We start from the raw sequence: 20,903 nt of genomic DNA on the forward strand, positions 1-20,903 counted from the left end.
GATTACAGATGTTTAAACTATAAAAAACTACAGTTATTAGAATTGTTAAAAGAGTAAGTTTTTATTTAGAAGAAGCGGAAATATTTGAGTTTAAAAAAAATCAGTATATTTAATAAAATCCCTTTTTTCAAATTTCTACAGTAAGCACTTGAAGTGATCTTAAAAACCTTTTTTCAATACTAGTGGTCTTCTATAAGTGTATAGACAAAGAATTTGGTGTGTACAACTTTTTTTTTTTTTTTTCGTATTTTTGGGACACCCTACTGGTCAAGTATGAGAACGCATAAAAGGAAGAAATTTTCTTTTAAAATGTTTTTAAATCTACGACAACTACTTTTTATCGTAGTAAAATATTTTAGTTGCGCCCCTATAATTCGCCTCTGATAATTTTAATGGCCCTTGCTTTTTATTTACATGTGGTTAAATTAGAATTTCAAAATTAAGATTGACACGTGGTAGTGATGCGCGAGAGTGAAGTGTTTATTATGTGGGGTTCTCATGACCCGTGTATATGCACTTTATTTGCTTGTATAATAAAAATTAAAAAATGAAGTATCAAAGATGTATGCGTATTTATCATTGATAATAAGTTCCTAAATTATTTGAATGATCCAAGGATTATAGTAACTATAATATACATTTTCCGGAAGAGATTAAAAGATGCTTACTCATCCAAAACCGTTCGAATTTCTCTGTTCTCTCTTTTAAAAATAAACAAGTAAAAAACTACGCTGGCAGAAAAAGAAAAGTGAAATTGTACTTTCGGTTGCTGTAGGGGTTAATGCGGTTGGCAGAATTGCTGCCCTACACATTTCGACTTTCAAGAATCATTAGACCTTTCTCTTGTACAAATTTAGTCATGAGTGATCGCATAGCGTTGTTTCAGTCAATAGGCTTGACGGAGCAGAAAGCTAAGGAGACTATTCGAAATGAATGCCTTTCAAAAAAGTTGGAATCTATCATTTACAAAGTGAGTTGACCCTATTAATCTTAATGACCTATAATGACTTTAACAATCACTATTTTGGTTTTTTAACTGACCTAATACTTTCTGCTTTTGGTTTAATAATAGTGTAATAATTAGTTCATTAATAACTAGCTAAAGTATAATGAGCCAACTACTAAAAATTACCCATCCATTTACCACACATAATAAAATTAGGCATATATTCAAGATATTATGCTTCAATACTGAAATAGAAAAAAAAAATTACTATGCTAAAAGAAAAACTGTTTGCAGAGAGAATATTAAATTCTGTGATCCCTCAGGTACTGAACTATGCTGCTAAAAAACCATTAATTTTACCTTTTTCTTATGTATCATATTAAAAACACACACAATTTTTAAAGTTCTTCTTTATTTTCTTTTTACTCTTATTTATTTCTCCCTCTATTTTTAATTTTTTATTCTCAAGTTTATGTCTGTTGAGTGATGCATCTTATGATAATATGTGTTTATATTTTGTTTCCTCAAATAATAACCAAGTAAAATATTTCCTCAAATATTTTATTTGGGTATTTTAGATGTTTATTATTATTATTACTATTGTTATTATTATTATTATTATTATTATTATTATTATTATTATTATTATTATTATTATTATTATTATTATTATTATTATTATTATTATTTCTATCTGTTTGTTTAGGCAAGAGAAGGTGACACACTAATTGCAAAACCAACTGGTGTGTTATTGTATTCCCTTGCGAGTGGATCATTAGTTGATGAAGTAAAACTTGATTTTATTGTACAGTATATCAAGAGTCAAAAAATAACTGCTGTAAACCAACTTAATGGTTTGTGCTTTTATTTTTTATTAAATCTTCTGTCAATTTTTTACACATAATTAACTACAATGTGTCTGATATAATTCAGATTTGCTAACCCTAACATTATCTCCTTCACCAGGCTCATTTGCCTTTCTATGATTCAATAACTATTAACAATGACTGTTAATTTGATTTTCACTGTTGAATTATAAAAGATTAAATAATGCAGCAAATTTCTTGACTGCAAATGGAATTGGTGCTTACTTAGTAGTATATTATATAAAGTCATGTAATACCCCTTAATGTATCATTTTATGATTATTAGCTTAAAAGATATTCTAAGGGGTAAAAAGGCTTAAAAATTTCTTATTAATTGAATATTGTAAATTTAATTTTCAAGCAAAATGTCTGTTTTTGTAGTTCCATACATCTGCCATTTCTTTCTGTAATTTGACAAGTAGTTCTTAAACTTATGTGCTGAAAGTATTTCACATCATGTTGCATTTGTTTAGGTTTGTAGTGATTATTTTTAAAAATGAATGGACTGGACTTGATAAGACTTGTATTGTATATCAGTCTAATCCATTACTTTTAGTGGAGTGTGATAAATTAAGTTCAATGAAGATTTATTCTACATTCACTCCATCCAGGCTGTTACTTTTACATGATTATGAGATATGATCATCTTAAGTCTAACTGAACTTCAATCATATGATAAAAGATTTTGAAAAAAGTTTTTGAAGGCTAGTAACTTTCTAATTAATGTGCATTTACAATTGGTCTGCTGTTTTTTTGGCTATTTATTTTACTTAAGATCAATTAATAAACTTTTTTGGTTTTTACATTTCTCTCGTTAATTGATTTATGGTATCGCTTCCTTTCTTCTAATAATAGAAGTTTGCACTTTAGTATTAATGAGTGTGCAAGATTTTATGGCATCACAACTGAATGATTGATCACAACCATTCAGTCTTTGTTTAGATTTTGATTTAGGAAACTTTTATATTTAAATCTAAGTTTAATTAAATATTGACAGCTTTTGCTTAAAATATGAGAGGAAAAAAATGCTATTCAGCTAAAAGTTAAAACTGATAAAATTTTACATTCCGAAATTCATTCTTTTAAAGTAACTTATGTTTAAGTAATAATAGGTGTTAAAAAAACATTTTTGTTTTTGTATTATGCACCTTGATTTAAAAGTCATCCAAAAATAAAGAGTAACTTTTTTTCAGCTGCATTGGAGTATTTTAAATTTAACCCAACTGAAGCTGTAAACTTGGAAGCATTTGAGCGCTCATGTGGGGTAAATGTCAGCTATACTCCAGATGAAATTGAAGCTGCTGTAAGTATCTGTTTTGTTTTTTTCAAAATTGTTATGAACTAATCCTACTTAGCAGGTTTTAAGGAGTGGTTTTATTTCTTGCAGTAGATTTTATCAATTTTTCTTAAGCAATAGTTGTAGTTGGTGCGCTCAAGGATTCAAATAAGATCTAACTCTAGTCTTTAATGAATAAAATTTTATATCAGAAGAGTTCAACATCTACTAACTAATTTTCCGTAAGCAACTTGAAAGTGGTGGTGCAATAAGTAAATTGAAATTAAAAAGTTTTTTTTTTTTATAGGTAGATAAAGTGATAAAGAAACACTATGAAGAGATTAAAACAAGTCGATATCATTATAACACAGGTTTATTATTAGGTGAGTGGTTTTTTTAAACTCTTGATAAGTAGCTCTGACTTTCTCATGTTGTGCAGCAACACACAGCTGCACAACATGAGTGTTACGGTCCATTCTAGAACTTTCTAGATACAACAGAACATTCGAGAATCTTCCATAGAACCCTCTAGATATATAATAACGTTCCAGAATGTTCTGTATCTTTCTAGGAACTTTCTATTTTACTATAAATATTAAGTTTGTGATATTATTGTATTGGTATTACTGAATCAAAAATAAAAGCTTTACAAAAATCGAACTTTTCTTTGGATCTGTTAAGAAACATAACAGATTTTTGGCGACGAAGATCTCTCTATTTTCTAAAAACTACTCATGGAAGAAAAACATGGTGCTACTCTGGTAGCGATATTGGCAGAAATGCAGAAGCTGCAAGAAGCTAGTCAACGACAACTAGCCGAACAACAGCGACAAATCAAAGAGCAACAAGACGCCATTGTCAAACTGCTTGAAGCCAATGAATCAAAGGTCACTCAAGATTTTGCTGCTTTTGGTTCAACAGCTGAATTATGGGTCGACTATCAGGAAAGATTCGAAACATTCGCTAAAGCTCGGGGTATAACAAGAAATAACAAAGCGCTTATTTTCTCAGTTGTCAAACTCCAGTCATCTACAAACAGTTGTGCAATCTTGCAAGCCAACAAGAGACTCTTTTGACAGTCAACCATCTTTCGTATGATCAAATTGCTCAATTCATGAAAGAACAATACAATCTAACCAAATTTCTTGTTCGTGAAAGATTCAAATTTTGGTCAAGCATTGGTCGAAATCAAGGTGAATCTATTCCACAACTGGTTGCTCGAATTCGACAATTGGCTGCAACATGCGACTTTGCTAACATCACAAATCCACTGGATGAAGCTCTTCGAACACATTTTATCTGCTCTATTAAAAATGAAGCAGTGCTCAAAGCTCTTTTCAAGTGCAAAAATGAAGATCTAACTTTCGCCAAGGCGGTAGAAATAGCAACCGAAACCGAGGAGGCCGCCAAGGTAGCCAAGGAAACTGCCGTTGGTCCCTCAAAGTCTCCGATGTCTCTCCCAATCAATAAGTTGGGGCAACATAAATCGGAATCCAAATCCTCAGCTCCTCGACAAAACAAATCTCAGACTGAGTCAACCGCTTGTAGAAGTTGTGGCAAATCGACCCATGAACGCAAAAATTGCCGTTTCAAGGACGCCGAATGTAATTTTTGTGGTAAAAATGGTCACATTGAAGTAGTTTGTTTCAAAAAAAAAGCTGAATCCCGAAAGACGGTCAAGCCTATATTCATTTATGGACAGACTAAAGCACTTCGCCAAGTCAACCAAATCAATGTTGATGATGAAATTACACAAAATCTCCAAATCAATGGGCATTCGATAAGATTCGAACTCGATACTGGAGCTCCTGCCAATTTCATCACCCATACTTTATGGCAAAGTTTGGGTAAACCACATCTTCAATCGTCGGATTTACAATTCGAGTCAGCAAGCAAGCATCAACTTCCGATACTAGGGAAAGTTGAATTATCAGTTAAAGCTCCAACAACCTGTTGCAAGATCTGGTTCCACGTAACTTCTGTTCCTGGACTAAATCTTATTGGCCGATCGGGTATTCGACTACTTGATCTTTCAGTTGATGAAAAGATTAAGAAATCATCCAAGAGTACTGTTGCTAAGGTCTTTGAGCATCTCAAACCTGACACAGATCTCCAACAAAGGTGCAGAATTCTATGTTCTGAATTTCCAGACCTGTTTAAACCAGAATTGGGTTGTTTGAATGACTTTGAACTTGAAATAAAATTCAAGCCTGACTACAAGCCTATCTTCTGCCGTCCAAGACCTGTACCTTTCGCTATTCAAGAAGATCTGGTTGACGCTTACGAAGCTGGTATCAAGCATGGTGTTTGGAAACGTACTCAATTCAACGACGAAGGTACACCTGTGGTTCCTATTCAAAAGACCGCGCTTCCGGGACAAACAAAACGAAAGATTCGAATTTGTGGCGACTTTCAGTCTCCATTAATACTCAGCTAGAACCTCATCGCTACCCAATGCCGTTGCGTAAACTGCGTGGCGGTTATGGATACACAAAAATTGACCTGGCTGACGCTTATAATCAAATTCGTTTGGGTCCAATTTCTCAGAGACGACTGGCTCTCAGTACACATACTGGTGTACTTCTTCAGCTACGTCTTCCATTTGGAATCACTTCAGCACCGGGGTACTTTCAAGAGACAATGGATAAATTAACAAGTGATCTACCTGGTGTAGCTGTCTATCTCGATGATATTCTCGTCAGTGGCAACAACGCAGCCGATCACATTTCCAACTTGCGTGGTCTTCTACAACGACTAAGCAAAAACGGACTACGCTGTCGTCTAGAAAAATGTATTTTCGCTAGTCCTTCGATCGAATATCTTGGTCATATAATATCTTCGGAAGGTATTGCTAAAGGTAACAAAGTTGATGCTGTTTTGGCTATGCCAGTTCCTAAGGACGTTAATACGCTGCGATCTTTTCTTGGTCAAGTACAGTTTTACGGCAAATTTCTTCCTCCAAATTTGTCTATGACATTAGACCCGCTCTATCGTCTAATTAAGAAAGATGTGCCATGGCAGTGGACATCCGAACAACAGTCAGCTTTTGAAGCTGTGAAACAGTTGTTATCATCTGATTCAGTTCTTACTCACTTCGATCCTTCGAAACCGTTAGGAATGGCAACAGACGCTTCAGAAGTTGGTATTGGTGCCATATTGTTTCATCGATTAGCAGATGGCTCTGAACGTCCAATTGCAAATGTATCGAAGATTTTGACTGATTGTCAACGTCGCTACAGTCAAATTCACAAAGAAGCATTGGCAATAATTTTTGGCTTAAAAAAGTTTCATCAATTTCTTTTTGGTCGTCGTTTTACCATCGTCACTGATCATAAACCACTACTGGCTCTATTTGGTCCAACAAAGGCTACTCCAGCTATGGCAGCAAATAGACTGGCTCGATGGGCTTTAATTCTTAGCCAATACAATTATGAAATCGAGTTTCGTAAGACAGCTGAACACGGCAACGCTGACGCGCTCAGTCGATTACCGGTTGACCATGATCGCATTTTCGATGGGGAGGAAAGTAGTGAAGAAAATTTAATGATTTGTGCGGTGAAAACCGTTAGTCGTCAAATCAATATGCATGATCCGAATATCTTGGTCCGCGAGTCGAGCAAAGATCCTGTCATCGCTGCAGTTATTCGCAATGTTCGAGATGGTTGGGTCGAATCCGACAATAATGACAAGATACGGGAATTCCAAAAACTTTCCGAAGCTCTCTCAGTTTCAGGCAAATGCTTGTTCTATGGTCCACGTGTTGTCGTCCCCAAAACTCTTCAAGATCAAGTCTTGAAGATACTGCACCTAGGTCATTTTGGCATTCAACGAATGAAACAACTCGCACGATCTGCCGTATATTGGCCAGGCATTGATTCAGCTATCACTAATCTAGCACACCAGTGTACTACCTGTGCGGAAAATCAGAACCTTCCATCAAAACCAGCAGTCCATCCATGGATGCTACCAGAACGCCCTTGGAGTCGTCTACATCTTGATCATGCAATCAATTTCATGGGTACTAATTGGCTTATCATGATTGATGCTCTATCTAAATATCCATGTATTCATCCTACGTCTTCTATTAGTGCCAAATCTACCATTGATTTACTGGAAGAAGATTTTGCACACTTCGGTTATCCACATGCTCTAGTTACCGATAACTATTCCTCATTCACTTCTCAGGAATTTCTAGAATGGTGTAATAGTCAAGGTATTGTCCTGCTCAAAGGTGCTCCACATCACCCCGCCACAAATGGTGCTGCCGAATGACTAGTTCAAACTTTCAAAAAAGCCATGAAGAAATCAAACTTACCTCCTAAGAATGCTCTTCAGGAATTTCTCATGGTCTACCGCCGAACTCCTTTAGCAAATGGATCGTCCCCTAGCGAATTACTCAATGGCAGACAAATTCGGGCGCAAATCGATCTGCTTTTGCCATCCCCTGTTCATTTACAACAATCAAAGCAATCTATGGACTCTTCCAAAGTTGTAAAATATTCAGTGGGAGACTTGGTTTATGCCAGATATTTTAGCTCAAGTAATGATTACAACTCAAAATGGATTACGGCTATTGTCACTGAAGTATGCGGTCCTCGATCTGTCATAGTGAAGACAGAGCCTGATGGTCTAGTCTGGCATCGTCATATTGAACAACTCAGGCATCGCTACAACTCCGGGGAGGTGGAGGAGTCAATAATAGTACAGCCCGATTTGTTGTCGTGTGAGCCGACTGGTCAAGATAAAAAACAAGTCAAAACAAGACGATCTAGTAGATGCCTATCAAAGAATAATCAAAACGCTTGCTCTCCGTAAAACCAAGCTGGCGAGGAGATGTTACGGTCCATTCTAGAACTTTCTAGATACAACAGAACATTCGAGAATCTTCCATAGAACCCTCTAGATATATAATAACGTTCCAGAATGTTCTGTATCTTTCTAGGAACTTTCTATTTTACTATAAATATTAAGTTTGTGATATTATTGTATTGGTATTACTGAATCAAAAATAAAAGCTTTACAAAAATCGAACTTTTCTTTGGATCTGTTAAGAAACATAACAATGAGAAAGTCAGATTTGTTAGGTTTTGTTACTTGGTTTTATTGTCTTTCATTAGGTAGCAAGCAGTTTAAAAATTGCTTTTAAGTTGTTTACACTTCAGAGTATCTTGTTAGGTTTTATTGTTTTTGTAGTTGCATGGCAGCAAAGATTTATATTTTTTAAACTTTGAAAATGTTCCTACCATTATGCAGTGTTTGTTTTCATTTAAACTGCTTTTTTTTTAAAATTACATTTTTAGGTGAAGTCTCTAAAGAATTACCTTGGTCAGATATGAAGAAAGTTAAGTCAGAAATTGAAATCCAGGTTCATCTAATTTTAGATTTTATGAAGTGAGATTTTTTAAATTTACTTGAAACTTTTAAATTTACTTGGTATCAAGTAATTTTATTTGTTTTCAAGTAATTTTATTTGTTTAATTATTTTTTGTACTACAATTATTTGATAATTTTAAATGGTTAATAGTTAATTTGAAAATTTCTTAGCTTTAAATTGATTTTAGCTTTTGGATATTCTTGGTCCAAAAACTGATGCTGATAGAGTACCAGTTAAAAAGGTAATTAAATTTTATTTTGTAAAATACAACAGATAATTTTTGTTTCAGAAAACATTTAGCCGATTATAATCTTAATATTGTAAAAATGAATAGATAATAGAATACAATAATTTGTTGAGAACATCTTTTTTGTTGAAATTTCGGTATCATCTCATAAGTTCAGTCACAAATTTTTTTTTTATAAAGTTACATATTTAATGTTAAAACTTATTACAAATTTTTTTTTTTAATGTAAATTTTTTATGGTAAAGTTGTGATGCAAAATTGGTTAGTACCATTAAAAATAATGTATTTTCAATCTTAAAAAGAAATTTACTTGCTTCTATGCTTATTTGTATGTTTTGCCCATATCATCTACCCAAGTAGATGTTTAGTTATCTTAAAATTTCATTGGATTCATTTTTAATTTTTCATTTTCATTTTCCTTTTCAAAACTTCAGTTATCTTCTAATCATACTAATATCAATTTCATTAGTTCACTTAAATATTTTGTTAACTTGAATTTAACATTATGCTAAATTTGATAATTTTACTCAATACTTTGCTTATTTTCAGTTTTTTAATAATACGCAAAATTGAATTTTATTGAAATAATTCTCTACAAAACTGTTTATTTTGCAAGTGTTTCAGTCGTTTGCAAATAAACATTACTCCTTTCTTTATAGATTCACTAAGTCACAAAAAATATTAATATATATATATATATATATATATATATATATATATATATATATATATATATATATATATATATATATATATATATATATATATATATAAATAAAATTCAATTTCAAAATGCTTACTTTTAATTTATTCTTAGATGACCAAAGTTACATGCTGACTGAATTTAGGCAGCATCATGTTACTGGTTTTGTTTGGAAAATATTCAAATCTTAATTTTCCTACCTTGTGTATAACTTGAGTGCTTTTATTTAAAATAAATCTCTAAATATTAAAACTATGGTTAGATATTACTTAATAAAGTAGATTTACTTGACAGTAAGGAACTATTTACTGGCCATTATAACTATTTAATGGCCAGAATAACAATTTAAAAATTTAATTTAGGAGTGTATGCAAGAATCCATTGGTTATTTTTAGTTTTGCTTTTTTTTTTTTTTTTTTTTTTTATATATATATATATATATATGAAATGTGCTATAAATTTATTAAGTTCTTTAAATTAACATGGACTCACTTTCTAATTTTTCTTCTTTTCTTACTTAGGTTGGGAAAAAAGAAAAAACTGAAAACGAGAAACCTAATGAAAAGGAGCATCAACCTTTGGATTTAAATACCATATTAAGTAAATTTATCTTTTGCAGCAGCTATAAAAATTTTTAGATTATCTGTAATTGAAACATGAATTTTGTGAGAAATTTAAATTGATTTACATTTTTCTTTTAATTTTTTTACTTTTATAACTTTCTAGATCTAATTGATCCTAAAACAATATATTTGGCTGGTGAAGCTGCCAAATTCCATAAACCAGGTTTTCTTTACAATTATATTAGTTATTGAGAGTAAGCAAGAACTTAATAATATTTATGTTACTATTAGTATTATTTCTTGTTTTTTTTTTTGTTGTTGTTTTTTTAATACTTATTTTGTTTTCTTACTTTATTGTTTAGTTATTTCATTTTTCCTTTTTTAACAATGACTTTCATTTTACCAAAGGTAATCAACTTTACTATATGCATTTGTGTTTCTCTATTTAGGAGAAAACTATGTTACTGAAAATTACGTTATTACTCCAAACACTATGAAACACATGAAAGAACATCTAGATAAATATGGTAACCAAGTTCGAACAAGATTTCCACCTGAACCTAATGGTATCCTTCATATTGGCCATGCTAAAGCTATAAATTTCAATTTTGGATATGCCAAAGCCCATAACGGCATCACTTTTCTCAGATATGATGACACAAACCCTGAAAAAGAGGAAGAAAGATTTTTCAGAGGCATAAGAGAAATGGTAGAATGGTTGGGATTTGAACCTTACCAAGTTACGCATGCGTCAGATTACTTTGATGAACTCTACGACTATGCTGTACAGCTGATCAAAAAAGATTTGGCTTATGTTTGCCATCAACAGTATGAAGAAATTAAAGGTCTTAACTAATTTCAAAATCTTAAAGAGTTTTATGCTTTACAGAGTTATAATTTAGAATTAAGATGTGAGAAGTGAAGGAATATACCAAAAAAATAATTTACTCTTTTTTAGGTCATAACCCACCTCCTAGCCCTTGGAGGGATCGACCTGTTTCTGAATCACTTCAGCTTTTTGAGGATATGAGAAAAGGTAAGTTTGATGAAGGAGTTGCAATGCTTAGAATGAAAACTGTTATGGAAGATGGAAAGATGGATCCGGTTGCATATCGAATTAAGTTTACTCCACACCATCGTACTGGAGATAAATGGTACTAATTTTTTTTTTGTTTTTGTTAAAGTTGTGGTTAAGAAATATGAAATGCCTATTTTTACTATTTACAGTTTGTTTTTTCTCACAGGTGTATATACCCTACTTATGATTTCACTCATTGTTTGAATGATTCACTAGAACACATCACACACTCTCTGTGCACAAAAGAATTTCAAGCACGGCGATCCTCATATTACTGGCTCTGCAATTCACTAGGTTTTTGTAATTCTTATTTATTCCACATACCATTGAAGATTTAATCCTCATAAGTATTTGTCCAACTTTTTTCTGTTTTTTTTTTTTTTTTTTTTTTTTTTTATTTATTTACAGTCTAGTGCATACTAACATTTATTTTTATTTTATTCTTATAATTATTCTATTTATTTTAGATATCTAATTGTTCACATTTATTATTTATATTTTATTTTCATTATAATGTAGAGGTGGTAGCAAAATTTACAAAATTACTGATAACAATATAAAATTTGTTTTTTTCATTAACTATTTTGGAAGATTTTGGAACAGGTGGGTTCCCCACCTGTTTTTCTATTTGAATTTCTATAAAATGTAATGTTTTTGTTTCAAATAATACTCCATTTTGTTTTAACAAAATTTTTAGTTATCTTTTTTAGCTGTTAAAAAAAATTAGTATTAGTATTAGTAAATGCTGTAACTGGTGTGAGCCAGTGAGTGTGGTATCAACACACTATAACAGCCGATTCGCTTAATTGCTGCTCATCCAGCAATCAAGACCTGCTTTAAAACTGTTAACTGATTGTGCTTTAACCAACTCACTTGGCAAGCTATTCCATAAATTGACCGATCTATTAAATAAAAAGTTTTCACGACATGCTTGCTTAGTGATTTCTTTGACATATTTAAAGCTGCGACCTCTTGTTTGAGTTTTTTGAATACTAATTTTTTTTATTGTTTCCAAATTGTTAAAACCGTTGAAGAATTTATAAAGTTGAACCATATCTCCTCGTTGTCTTCTTTTTATCAAGGTAGTCAAAGTAGATGGTATTAATCGAGTTGCACGATGTTAAACTCTCTCTAATAATTCAATTTCTCCCTTTCAAATAGGTGACCAAACTTGTACTGCAAACTCTAACAGTGGTCCCACAGAAGAAACATAAAGAGTTCTTAGCACTCTAATATCTAAGCAAACGAAGCATTTTTTAATCCGACCCAACATTTGGTTGGCTTTACCTACGCATTTTATTACATGATTTTTCCATTTCAGATTGCTTGAGAAGATTACTCCAAGATCACTTTCAGATTCTATTATGTTTAACTTTTGTTCATTGATATAAAAGGGTGATTTTTTGTTATTTCAGCCAAAGTGCATGACCGCACATTTTGAAATATTAAATTTCACAAGCCAGTCTTGAGTCCACTTAAAAGCTGAATCGAGATCTGATTGCAAAGAAAGAGTTGATGTACTGGAAAGCATTTCATTCATGATTTTGGTGTCGTCAGCATATAGCTTTGTAAGATTTTTTAAAGTATCAGGCAAATCGTTTATAAATAGTACAAATAAGAGTGGTCCAATTACTGACCCTTGTGGCACACCACTGGTAGTTTCTGCCCAAGAGGATACATTTTCGCCTATCACAACTCTTTGTTTTCTTTCTTTTAAGAATGCTGCAATCCATTGTATTGTCAGACCAGATATTCCATAAGCTGTAAGTTTAAGCAACAATCTTTTATGTGGTACTGTGTCAAATGCCCTGGCAAAATCCAAAAAGATAACATCAACAGGTTTACCATTCTCTAAAACGGTTGAAATAAAATCAAGTGTTTTAAGTAGATTCGTTAAGCATGATTTATTTTTAACAAAACCGTGCTGTTGCTTGCTTATTAGTTTGAGCTTATATAAAAAAGTTTCAAGTTTACATCTTATTATACCTTCCATTATTTTACATGCAATTGAGGTGAGTGATACCGGTCGGTAGTTTCCCGCTCAGGTCTTTTTGCCTTTTTTGTACAGAGGAGTGATATTTGCTGATCTAAATTGCACTTGCAGTTTGCTGGTTTTAAACGATTCTTTTAAAATATACGTAAGTGGAATGGCAAAAGGCTGATGCACAATTCTTTAAAATAGCTGAATGTAAATTATCAACACCACTTGATTTGTTATCTTTTAAGTTTTTTAATCTTAGATAGACATCATCATATGTAAAATCTTCAATTCTCATAATGAATTTTTCAGTAGTTCTTAAATCAAAAGAAGGCAGTGGACTATCATCTTCTTTCACAAATGCAGCTTGAAAATTTTTGTTTAAGATATCAGCAATATCTTTTGAATTTTGAGTGGTTTTACCATTTGCTCCCTTTAATGCTTTATAGTATCTTTGACTGCTAGTTGATTGTTCATGTAGCTGTAGAGAAGCTTTGGATTCTTGGTGGCTCTTTTTACCAGATTAAGCTCAAAGTTTTGTCTCACTTTCTTAATCTCATCTGCGACATTTTTGAAAATCAATTTGTATTTAGATTTCAAAACAGGGTCATTCCATTTACATGAGCAGTTTTTATATCTTAAATTTTGTTTGCTTCTAATAAGAAAGTTTAATTTAGCATTAACCCATGCTGGTCTAATTTTTAAAGAGTTTAATGTCTTTTTAATTGGAGTGAAATGGTTACATGCCACCTCAGTATAAAAAATCAGTTCATCAAACATTTCTTGTACATTTTTGTTACTGAAGCATTGTATCCAGTCAATATTTGAAATTAGGTCAGATATTCATTCAAAATTGGAATTAGCAAACATAAATCTTTGCTTACTTTTATTGTCACGGACTGCTTTATCAGACAAGATGAAACTGAATTATAATACTAGATGGCCCCTAGTTATGTTTCCCAAAACAGATTTTGAATCTATTTCATTAACACTTGCTGATTGAGTTGTAAAGATTAAATCTAAGGTATTCCTAAGTTGTTCATCTGACAGCTGTAAAGTTGGTATGTTAATATACTGATAAAGAAAATTATCATTTAAAATATCTGTAAATTTATATTCAATTCCATTCTCATTTGAAATTGCATCAACACAGCCATTTGACCAGTTGATTGATGGGAAATTGAAGTCGCCCATGATAAGTAAGTCTTTGAAATTATTTTTGTCTTGATATTTGTGTGCTAGGCCAAAAACCACATCAAACTCTGCCATATCCAAAAAATCATTTGGCCTGTAGATACATCCAAGTAAATACTTGTCATTATCAAAATAAACAACTGCCCATACTTGTTCTAGTTTACAGGGATTTAGAACGGCATCATTTAGTTCATAGGAGTCTAATGAGTTGTCTATATATAAACAAACACCACCGCCTTTTCGTCCTTCTGATCTTTCTTTTCTATACAGATGGTAACCTTCAATGTTTACAACTGAATCACTTTTAAACCATGTCTCAGTCACAGAAATTACATTTGGTTTGTATTGTTCAATTACCACTTTGAACTCATTTAGCTTGTTATCAAGAGATGTTAATTAAATGAAATTTTAATCTACTTTTGTGTTTAATTGGTTATTAATGTCAAAAACTGATGAAATTTCAATTAAAATATATTCACTAATAATTTCCTACCATAAACCGATTAACAATAACTGCTGAATTATGGTTGAACTGAAAATACTGATAAGAGTTATTGATTGCAACATGGAGAATTTAATACCAACAAAAGTATTCATCAAAACACAGGGCAGACTAGGATTAACACTTTTTCTAGGGAAAAAAATTGTAATAACCAATAAGCATAACAAAGTTTTACTGTATCAGAAATAACAATCCAGGTAAATCTGTAGAGAGTTAAAGAAATTAGTACATCAGTTGTGAAACAAAGGCTGTGTTATGGAGGTTAACTAAAAGAAAACCCTTGTTACAAACTATTAAAAGCAGAAGTAAAAAGATGCTAAAGACAAAGTGCTAGAGAACAATTATTGGATATGAAGAGTGCAAAGTTGAAGGTTTTGATTTCATTGAAGTCTTTGTCCACAGATCACCAGGGGAGAGGACATCTGTCAAACATGGTGCCTTCTGTGAAACATGACTTTTGGTTGTGTGAATGTAATAATGGATGTAATTACTACTCACATCTATAAATACACTTTAGTACCCATCAAAGTTATAATTATTTATTTCTTTTTGAAATAAATATTCATTTTTTGGCTGGGCAAATACTTTTGAGTGGTAGCTTAAGAATCTATGAAACAATTTTTCTAAACTAAGTTTTTTTTTTCTTAACCAATTGTTAAAACATTTTTTAGATGTTTATTGTCCAGTCCAGTGGGAGTATGGTCGTTTAAATCTGAATTATGCAGTTGTTTCCAAGAGAAAGATTGCCAAACTTATTGAAGAAAAGTGTGTTGATGATTGGGATGACCCACGTTTGTTTACACTTACAGCATTGAAAAGAAGAGGGATACCACCAGAAGCTATAAACTTGTTTTGTGCTCGAATTGGTGTTACAGGTTCACAGACTGTACTGGATCCTGCAATGTTAGACTCTTGTGTTAGAGATGTTCTAAATGTCATTGCAAAAAGGTCAGAATCCAATAAATTTTTGTATTTCTTATATGTTTAATACTTTTTCTTTTTTCATTTAACCATTTCTTATTTTTAAATCTTATGTTTAGTTGAAATATTTTTTCAGAGTTATGGCTGTTTTGGATCCATTGAAAGTAGTACTTTTAAATCAGCCAGAGGAGAGAGTAAGAGAACATAAAATTGTTTAATATTTTTTATGAGCTACTTAAATTGATAATATTGTTTTTTTCAAACTCTGCGTTGTACATATTTGATGAAACAGCAATTGCAAGTTTTAAAAGTTATTTTCCCGAACAAAAAGACATTCCTTGTTTTCTTACTATTTTTAAAAAATAATTGACTGTTTCAAATTCTAAACAAAAGTTTCCTCCAAATAAAACTTGGCAACTCAATTGTTTGTGATGATGGTAAAACAACTTTTTTTAGTCAACTACTAATTGATTGAACTTTGGCAGAAATCTCACATTTTACACTATAAGAAATAGAGTTTTGTTAAATCAAAATTATGTTATTTAGGTTCAAGTTACCGTTCCAAATATTCCTCTTGATGAAAAATCTGGTACTCATAATGTTCCATTCGGAAATGTAATATATATTGAAAGGGCAGATTTTCGAGAGGTAAGATAAATAAATCTAAATGATCATTTTATGTTTAATACAAAGAATGGGTCTCTTCACTTTTTATATTTAAATCTGGATAAAGAATGAGTTTCTCCACTTTTTATATTGATTTCAAAAAATATCTGATTTTGAATAATTTGCAATATGCATGCACATATTGATGTTTAAGATTATTTCTTCCACTTAAGTTATTTAGAGTTTGTGCACTTAGATTTTTAAATGTTTTATCTATTAACAAATACAGTTATTATATTCATTTGTTCCTCTGAGTTGATTTACTAATTTACAGCATACTTACATTTTAGAAGGCAGATAAAGATTACAATCGTTTAGCATGTGATCAATCAGTAGGTTTAAGACATGCTGGAAAGGTTATCACCGTTAAAAATGTTATTAAGGTAAATGAGAGGATTTTTTATTAGACTTACAAATTATTGTAAAAAATGCAATTTTAGCTTTTCTCTAGGAATGAGTGCACTGGTGGTTGCAATATAAGGCTTAAAATCTCCATCCAAATTTTGAGATTTAGTATAAAATTGGCAAAAAGATGTAAATTTTAGCAAATGTTTTTATGTTCTATTATAAGCAAAACCTTTTCCATCAATGATTCATTTATACGAAAATTATAAATGTGTTTATATATATATATAGCATATTCTTAAGATTTTCTCAGAATAAAATTTTAAATCAGTTTACCAAATCATTGTAAAGGTCAATATTTTTAATTTATCAAAAAGTACAGAAAAGAAAAAAATCTAAAATTCTATTCTCAGAAAGGTTTTTTAAAGGTTGGAAAAATTTAGCTTTCAGCTGTTAAAGTCTGCCAACATTTTTGCAGTTTCTCTCCAATTTTAAATGGTTTCTTGTCCTCTTGTATCTGCCAATAGGCATTGAATAGATGATGTTGCATCTCTTTAACTTGTTCAGAATAAATTTTGAGCGAAGGATAAATACTGAATGGTACCTGCAAAATAATGCAATGGACCTTAGACGTAATGCAGTGAATTGTTCAATTTTTTCAACAACTATGATTAAGTGAATTGCCAAAGAATGAATAAATGGTTCTAAATTAATTTTTCAAGAGATTCCTGAATAGTTTTCTACCCACCTTTCCAGCCAACAGCATGTGACTTTTTTGAGAGAGAGTGATTTGATGAGAGTGTGAAAAGATGATTAACAATCCTAAAATGTAATTGTAACTTCATAAGTGAAAAATTATCAATGAATATTTCATCAGAGCCTTTTAGTATGGGCAAATCAACAATATTTTTAATAGAACCAGCCTTTTTAAGGTATTTGAGTGGCACTGCTTACTTTATCCAGTGAGTACCGTTGGATTGTTAAATCAATTCAATGTTTATGATAGTTTGAATCTTATCTAACAAAGGAATGACAGCTTGACTCACTTAGCTTCTTCAATCAAAACAAACTTTCTGTTGATTAATTTTGATTAGTAATGAATAAAATAATATAACAGAATATTTAGGTAAAACAAATTTATAAATTTTGTCATCTGAATTCGTGGCATTAATTCGTTATTCTGAAACGTTTATTTCCTTGTCCGTTATAATTACTTTATTTGCTTCAAACATAAATTAAATGTATATATAATATTTATGTTTACATTACAATAGTTTTAGTTTACTATATTATAATTATTTTACCCGAACTTCAAATTATGTTTTCTTCCGCGGACGATGTAAACGGATTTTAGCACTATATCCGTGTGGCTAGTGCACTCGAGGCTAAAAAAGTGCCACCAAAAAAATTGTTTTGGATGACGAGATTATTTTCAGATCCTATTTTTTACAACTAATTTTTATCACTTAAAGTTAACGAACTGCAACGAATTTACCAGAAGCGTTTATAAAGGTTTTTTTTTTTTTTATATATAAGATAATAAATTGTTGGTATTCGTTGCCAAATGTTCGTCTTCAAATATAAAATTAGGAGTTTTGATCACGTGACATCTTATCTTAGTACCGAAAAATGGGTGTTTAGTGGCTTTTTACGTTTCGTTTCATTCCTGTTAGGATAATGATAATCGTATATTAGAAATCCATGCAACGTGCGAAAATAGTTCAGTGAGTAATAAACCGAAAGCCTTTATTCATTGGGTGTGTGATCCCCTAACATGCGAAGTTAGAATCTACGATCGCTTGTAAGTTTTTAATCTATTCGTTGTTGTTTTTTTTTCGAGTATTTCATACGTACAAATGCACGTTCAGACACGTCGATATTTGTAAATGAGCATTTTATGGATAGTACGGTCTAACGCATACATTTTAGTAACGGAGTACTTAGGTAATTATTTTTAAGGTTTAAACATCCGAATCCGGAAGATCCTAAAGAAGTACCTGGTGGATTCTTATCGGATATTAATGAGGTACTTAGTATTTTTTTAGCCCTTAGTTTAATGGTACTAGAAGATAAATGAAATCTTTTTTTTTTATATATTTTAAACACTCCCCGGTTTTCTTTTTAGAACTCTCTTCAAGTTATAAAGAATGCTTTTGTTGACATTTCTGTGAAAGGGGCGCCACATCTATCGAAATTCCAATTTGAACGAATAGGTTTTTTCGCAATCGATCCTGACAGCACCGAATCTCACGTAAGAAAAACTATTCCCCATTGATTTAAAATTTCATTTGTTAACTGAAGAAAAAAAAACTGTTCCATAGTTTAAATAGTAAATCTTATAATTTTTTTTTTTATTTAGTTGGTGTTTAATCGAACCTTGCCATTGAAAGAAGACGCGTCAAAAAAATAGTTTTACTTGTATAAAATGTTTTTAGAATTTTAATAAGTAGCTATTTCAGGTCTCGTCGATTTAATATGTTAAGAATAAAACGCAGGGTTCAGTTGATTGACATTTACCACAACCGAGTGTTAATAAGCCATAAAATCTATGATTATCATTGAAGTGTTTTTCCTTATTTAACATATCGCGTGATTATTACTATGCATCTCAAGGGTTGTTTCTACGTTTTAACATCAGATAAAAAATATGTTGTATTTTTAACATTTTATAAATTGAAGCTTGAATTCACTAGAAAATTGTCGTAAAATAAAATCTTTTTTCAGACGATCGTTGCTGAAATACACTGTTGATCCTAATTTTAATTAAAATAGTTGAGATTTTAAGGCTGAGGCCAACCTGGTCAGGGGTGTTCCAGTGATAAGTAACTTAAGTAATTTCTAAAAAAATGAAATATTTTAATCTAGTTGAGATTAATATATAAAAATAGTTGAGATTTTAGGGCTGAGGCCAACCTGATCAGGGGTGTTTCAGTGATAAGTAACTTAAGCAATTTCTAAAAAATGAAATATTTTATTGTAACAAAATGTAGCAGAACTAAGCTTTCAAGTTAAAACGCAAAAAACACGTGTCGATCGTTTTTTTACTCTATGATATTCTCAACTTAGAGTTAAAAAGTCCAGCATAGCCAGCATCCTTCTGCTTTAATTGACGATGGCGGTAAAGACTCAAAGGTACAGTGCAATTTTTTAAGCATTTTGGACAGATTTGATCCTTCAAATAGAGCCATTGCTTTTTTGATGCAAGCCAAAGCATTTAAGGAAACATTCGTTCTTAAATATCAATAGTTTTCGACAATTTATAAATTGGAATGAGATTGACAGTAATCATTCAAATGAAAACAAGTTCAGAAGAATCTTTCTCGGAAAAACTGGCAACAATCGAAAGTTGACGTCCTGAATTAGGGCTTGAATTTGAACTTTAAGTTGTTTGTGACGATGAAGTGAACGGTTAGAAACTATCGGCACATTTTTTATATTTCCTACTTTTTAATGATAATGTAATGCTGTTGTTGCTTGTTTTTCATAAAAGTTGAAGGACAATATTTGCACCAAATAATATTTTCATCCATTGTTGAAATTAATACGCTTCCAAATTTCAGATTTCTTTTTCTTTGAAGACTCCACCCAAATCACTTTCCATTTTTATTTATCTAATTTTCTTTTACTAGAAAACTGATGTTTATTGTGCGTGTTTTCTCATAAATCTAAGTAACATATAAGATAAAACTGTTAGAAATAAATCCAAAATAAAAAAAACCAAAACATTTTTTTTTTTTTGAGACAGCCGGCAAGGTATTCAGCAAAATCCTTGGAAGTCGGAAAATATGGTAAGACAATTCCGAGAAGTCATCAAGATGAAAAACCAAATAAATGGTTGCATTTTTAGGGTGTTTCTTTTGTATGCAAAATTGAAAATCGGATTACTTTTGTACAAATTTTTGTTTAACTTGACGGAAAAATTGAAAACTTGATTTTACTTAAGTAATATAAATTTACTAAAGTTGTTAAGTTACTTGAAACAACCCTTTAGTCTTATATCAGACAAAAGATATTTTCCTGTATTTGAAAAAAAAAAGAGATTTTGAGCCGAAATATTTTACGTATCGCAGGTACTTTAACAATGAAATGGTTTCCACGTTCCAATGACGTTAATAGAAAAATTTCAGTTTTTTTTTTTTACACTTTTACGAGCATAAATGTTGAAATAGTATGATTGGCTGACGAATTAAATTTGATTGGTCGACAAATAAAATTTTCAGAAAGACAAATGTTAGAAAGCAGTA

General features: G+C 31.2%; 1 protein-coding gene across 1 annotated transcript; it reads left to right on the forward strand.

Annotated features, from left to right (window-relative positions):
- Positions 1-460: 460 nt before the first annotated feature.
- LOC145194647 (glutamine--tRNA ligase-like) lies at positions 461-19,112 on the forward strand. Its single transcript, XM_090095938.1, has 19 exons — positions 461-970; positions 1,653-1,800; positions 3,006-3,115; positions 3,396-3,471; positions 8,389-8,453; positions 8,650-8,703; positions 9,934-10,012; positions 10,139-10,198; positions 10,425-10,820; positions 10,934-11,129; positions 11,220-11,347; positions 15,399-15,675; positions 15,785-15,842; positions 16,195-16,296; positions 16,605-16,697; positions 18,333-18,460; positions 18,619-18,685; positions 18,785-18,910; positions 19,019-19,112. Exons 1-19 carry the CDS (start codon positions 782-784, stop codon positions 19,067-19,069), a joined length of 2,403 nt encoding a protein of 800 aa, XP_089952064.1. The 5' UTR covers positions 461-781; the 3' UTR covers positions 19,070-19,112.
- The last annotated feature ends 1,791 nt before the right edge of the window (positions 19,113-20,903 follow it).

Source organism: Hydra viridissima, unplaced genomic scaffold (assembly GCF_058129835.1).
Source record: "Hydra viridissima isolate aposymbiotic clone 2 unplaced genomic scaffold, HvirCarnegie_v1 scaffold_8, whole genome shotgun sequence".
Taxonomy (NCBI): Eukaryota; Metazoa; Cnidaria; class Hydrozoa; order Anthoathecata; family Hydridae; genus Hydra; species Hydra viridissima.

Bases quoted from the DNA above. Each gene is read 5' to 3' on its own strand.
- LOC145194647 (XM_090095938.1), top strand. From the start codon at position 782: ATGCGGTTGGCAGAATTGCTGCCCTACACATTTCGACTTTCAAGAATC. The intron at 971-1,652 runs GTGAGTTGACCC...CTGTTTGTTTAG, and splicing joins TGGAATCTATCATTTACAAA to GCAAGAGAAGGTGACACACT. The intron at 10,821-10,933 runs GTCTTAACTAAT...ACTCTTTTTTAG, and splicing joins ACAGTATGAAGAAATTAAAG to GTCATAACCCACCTCCTAGC.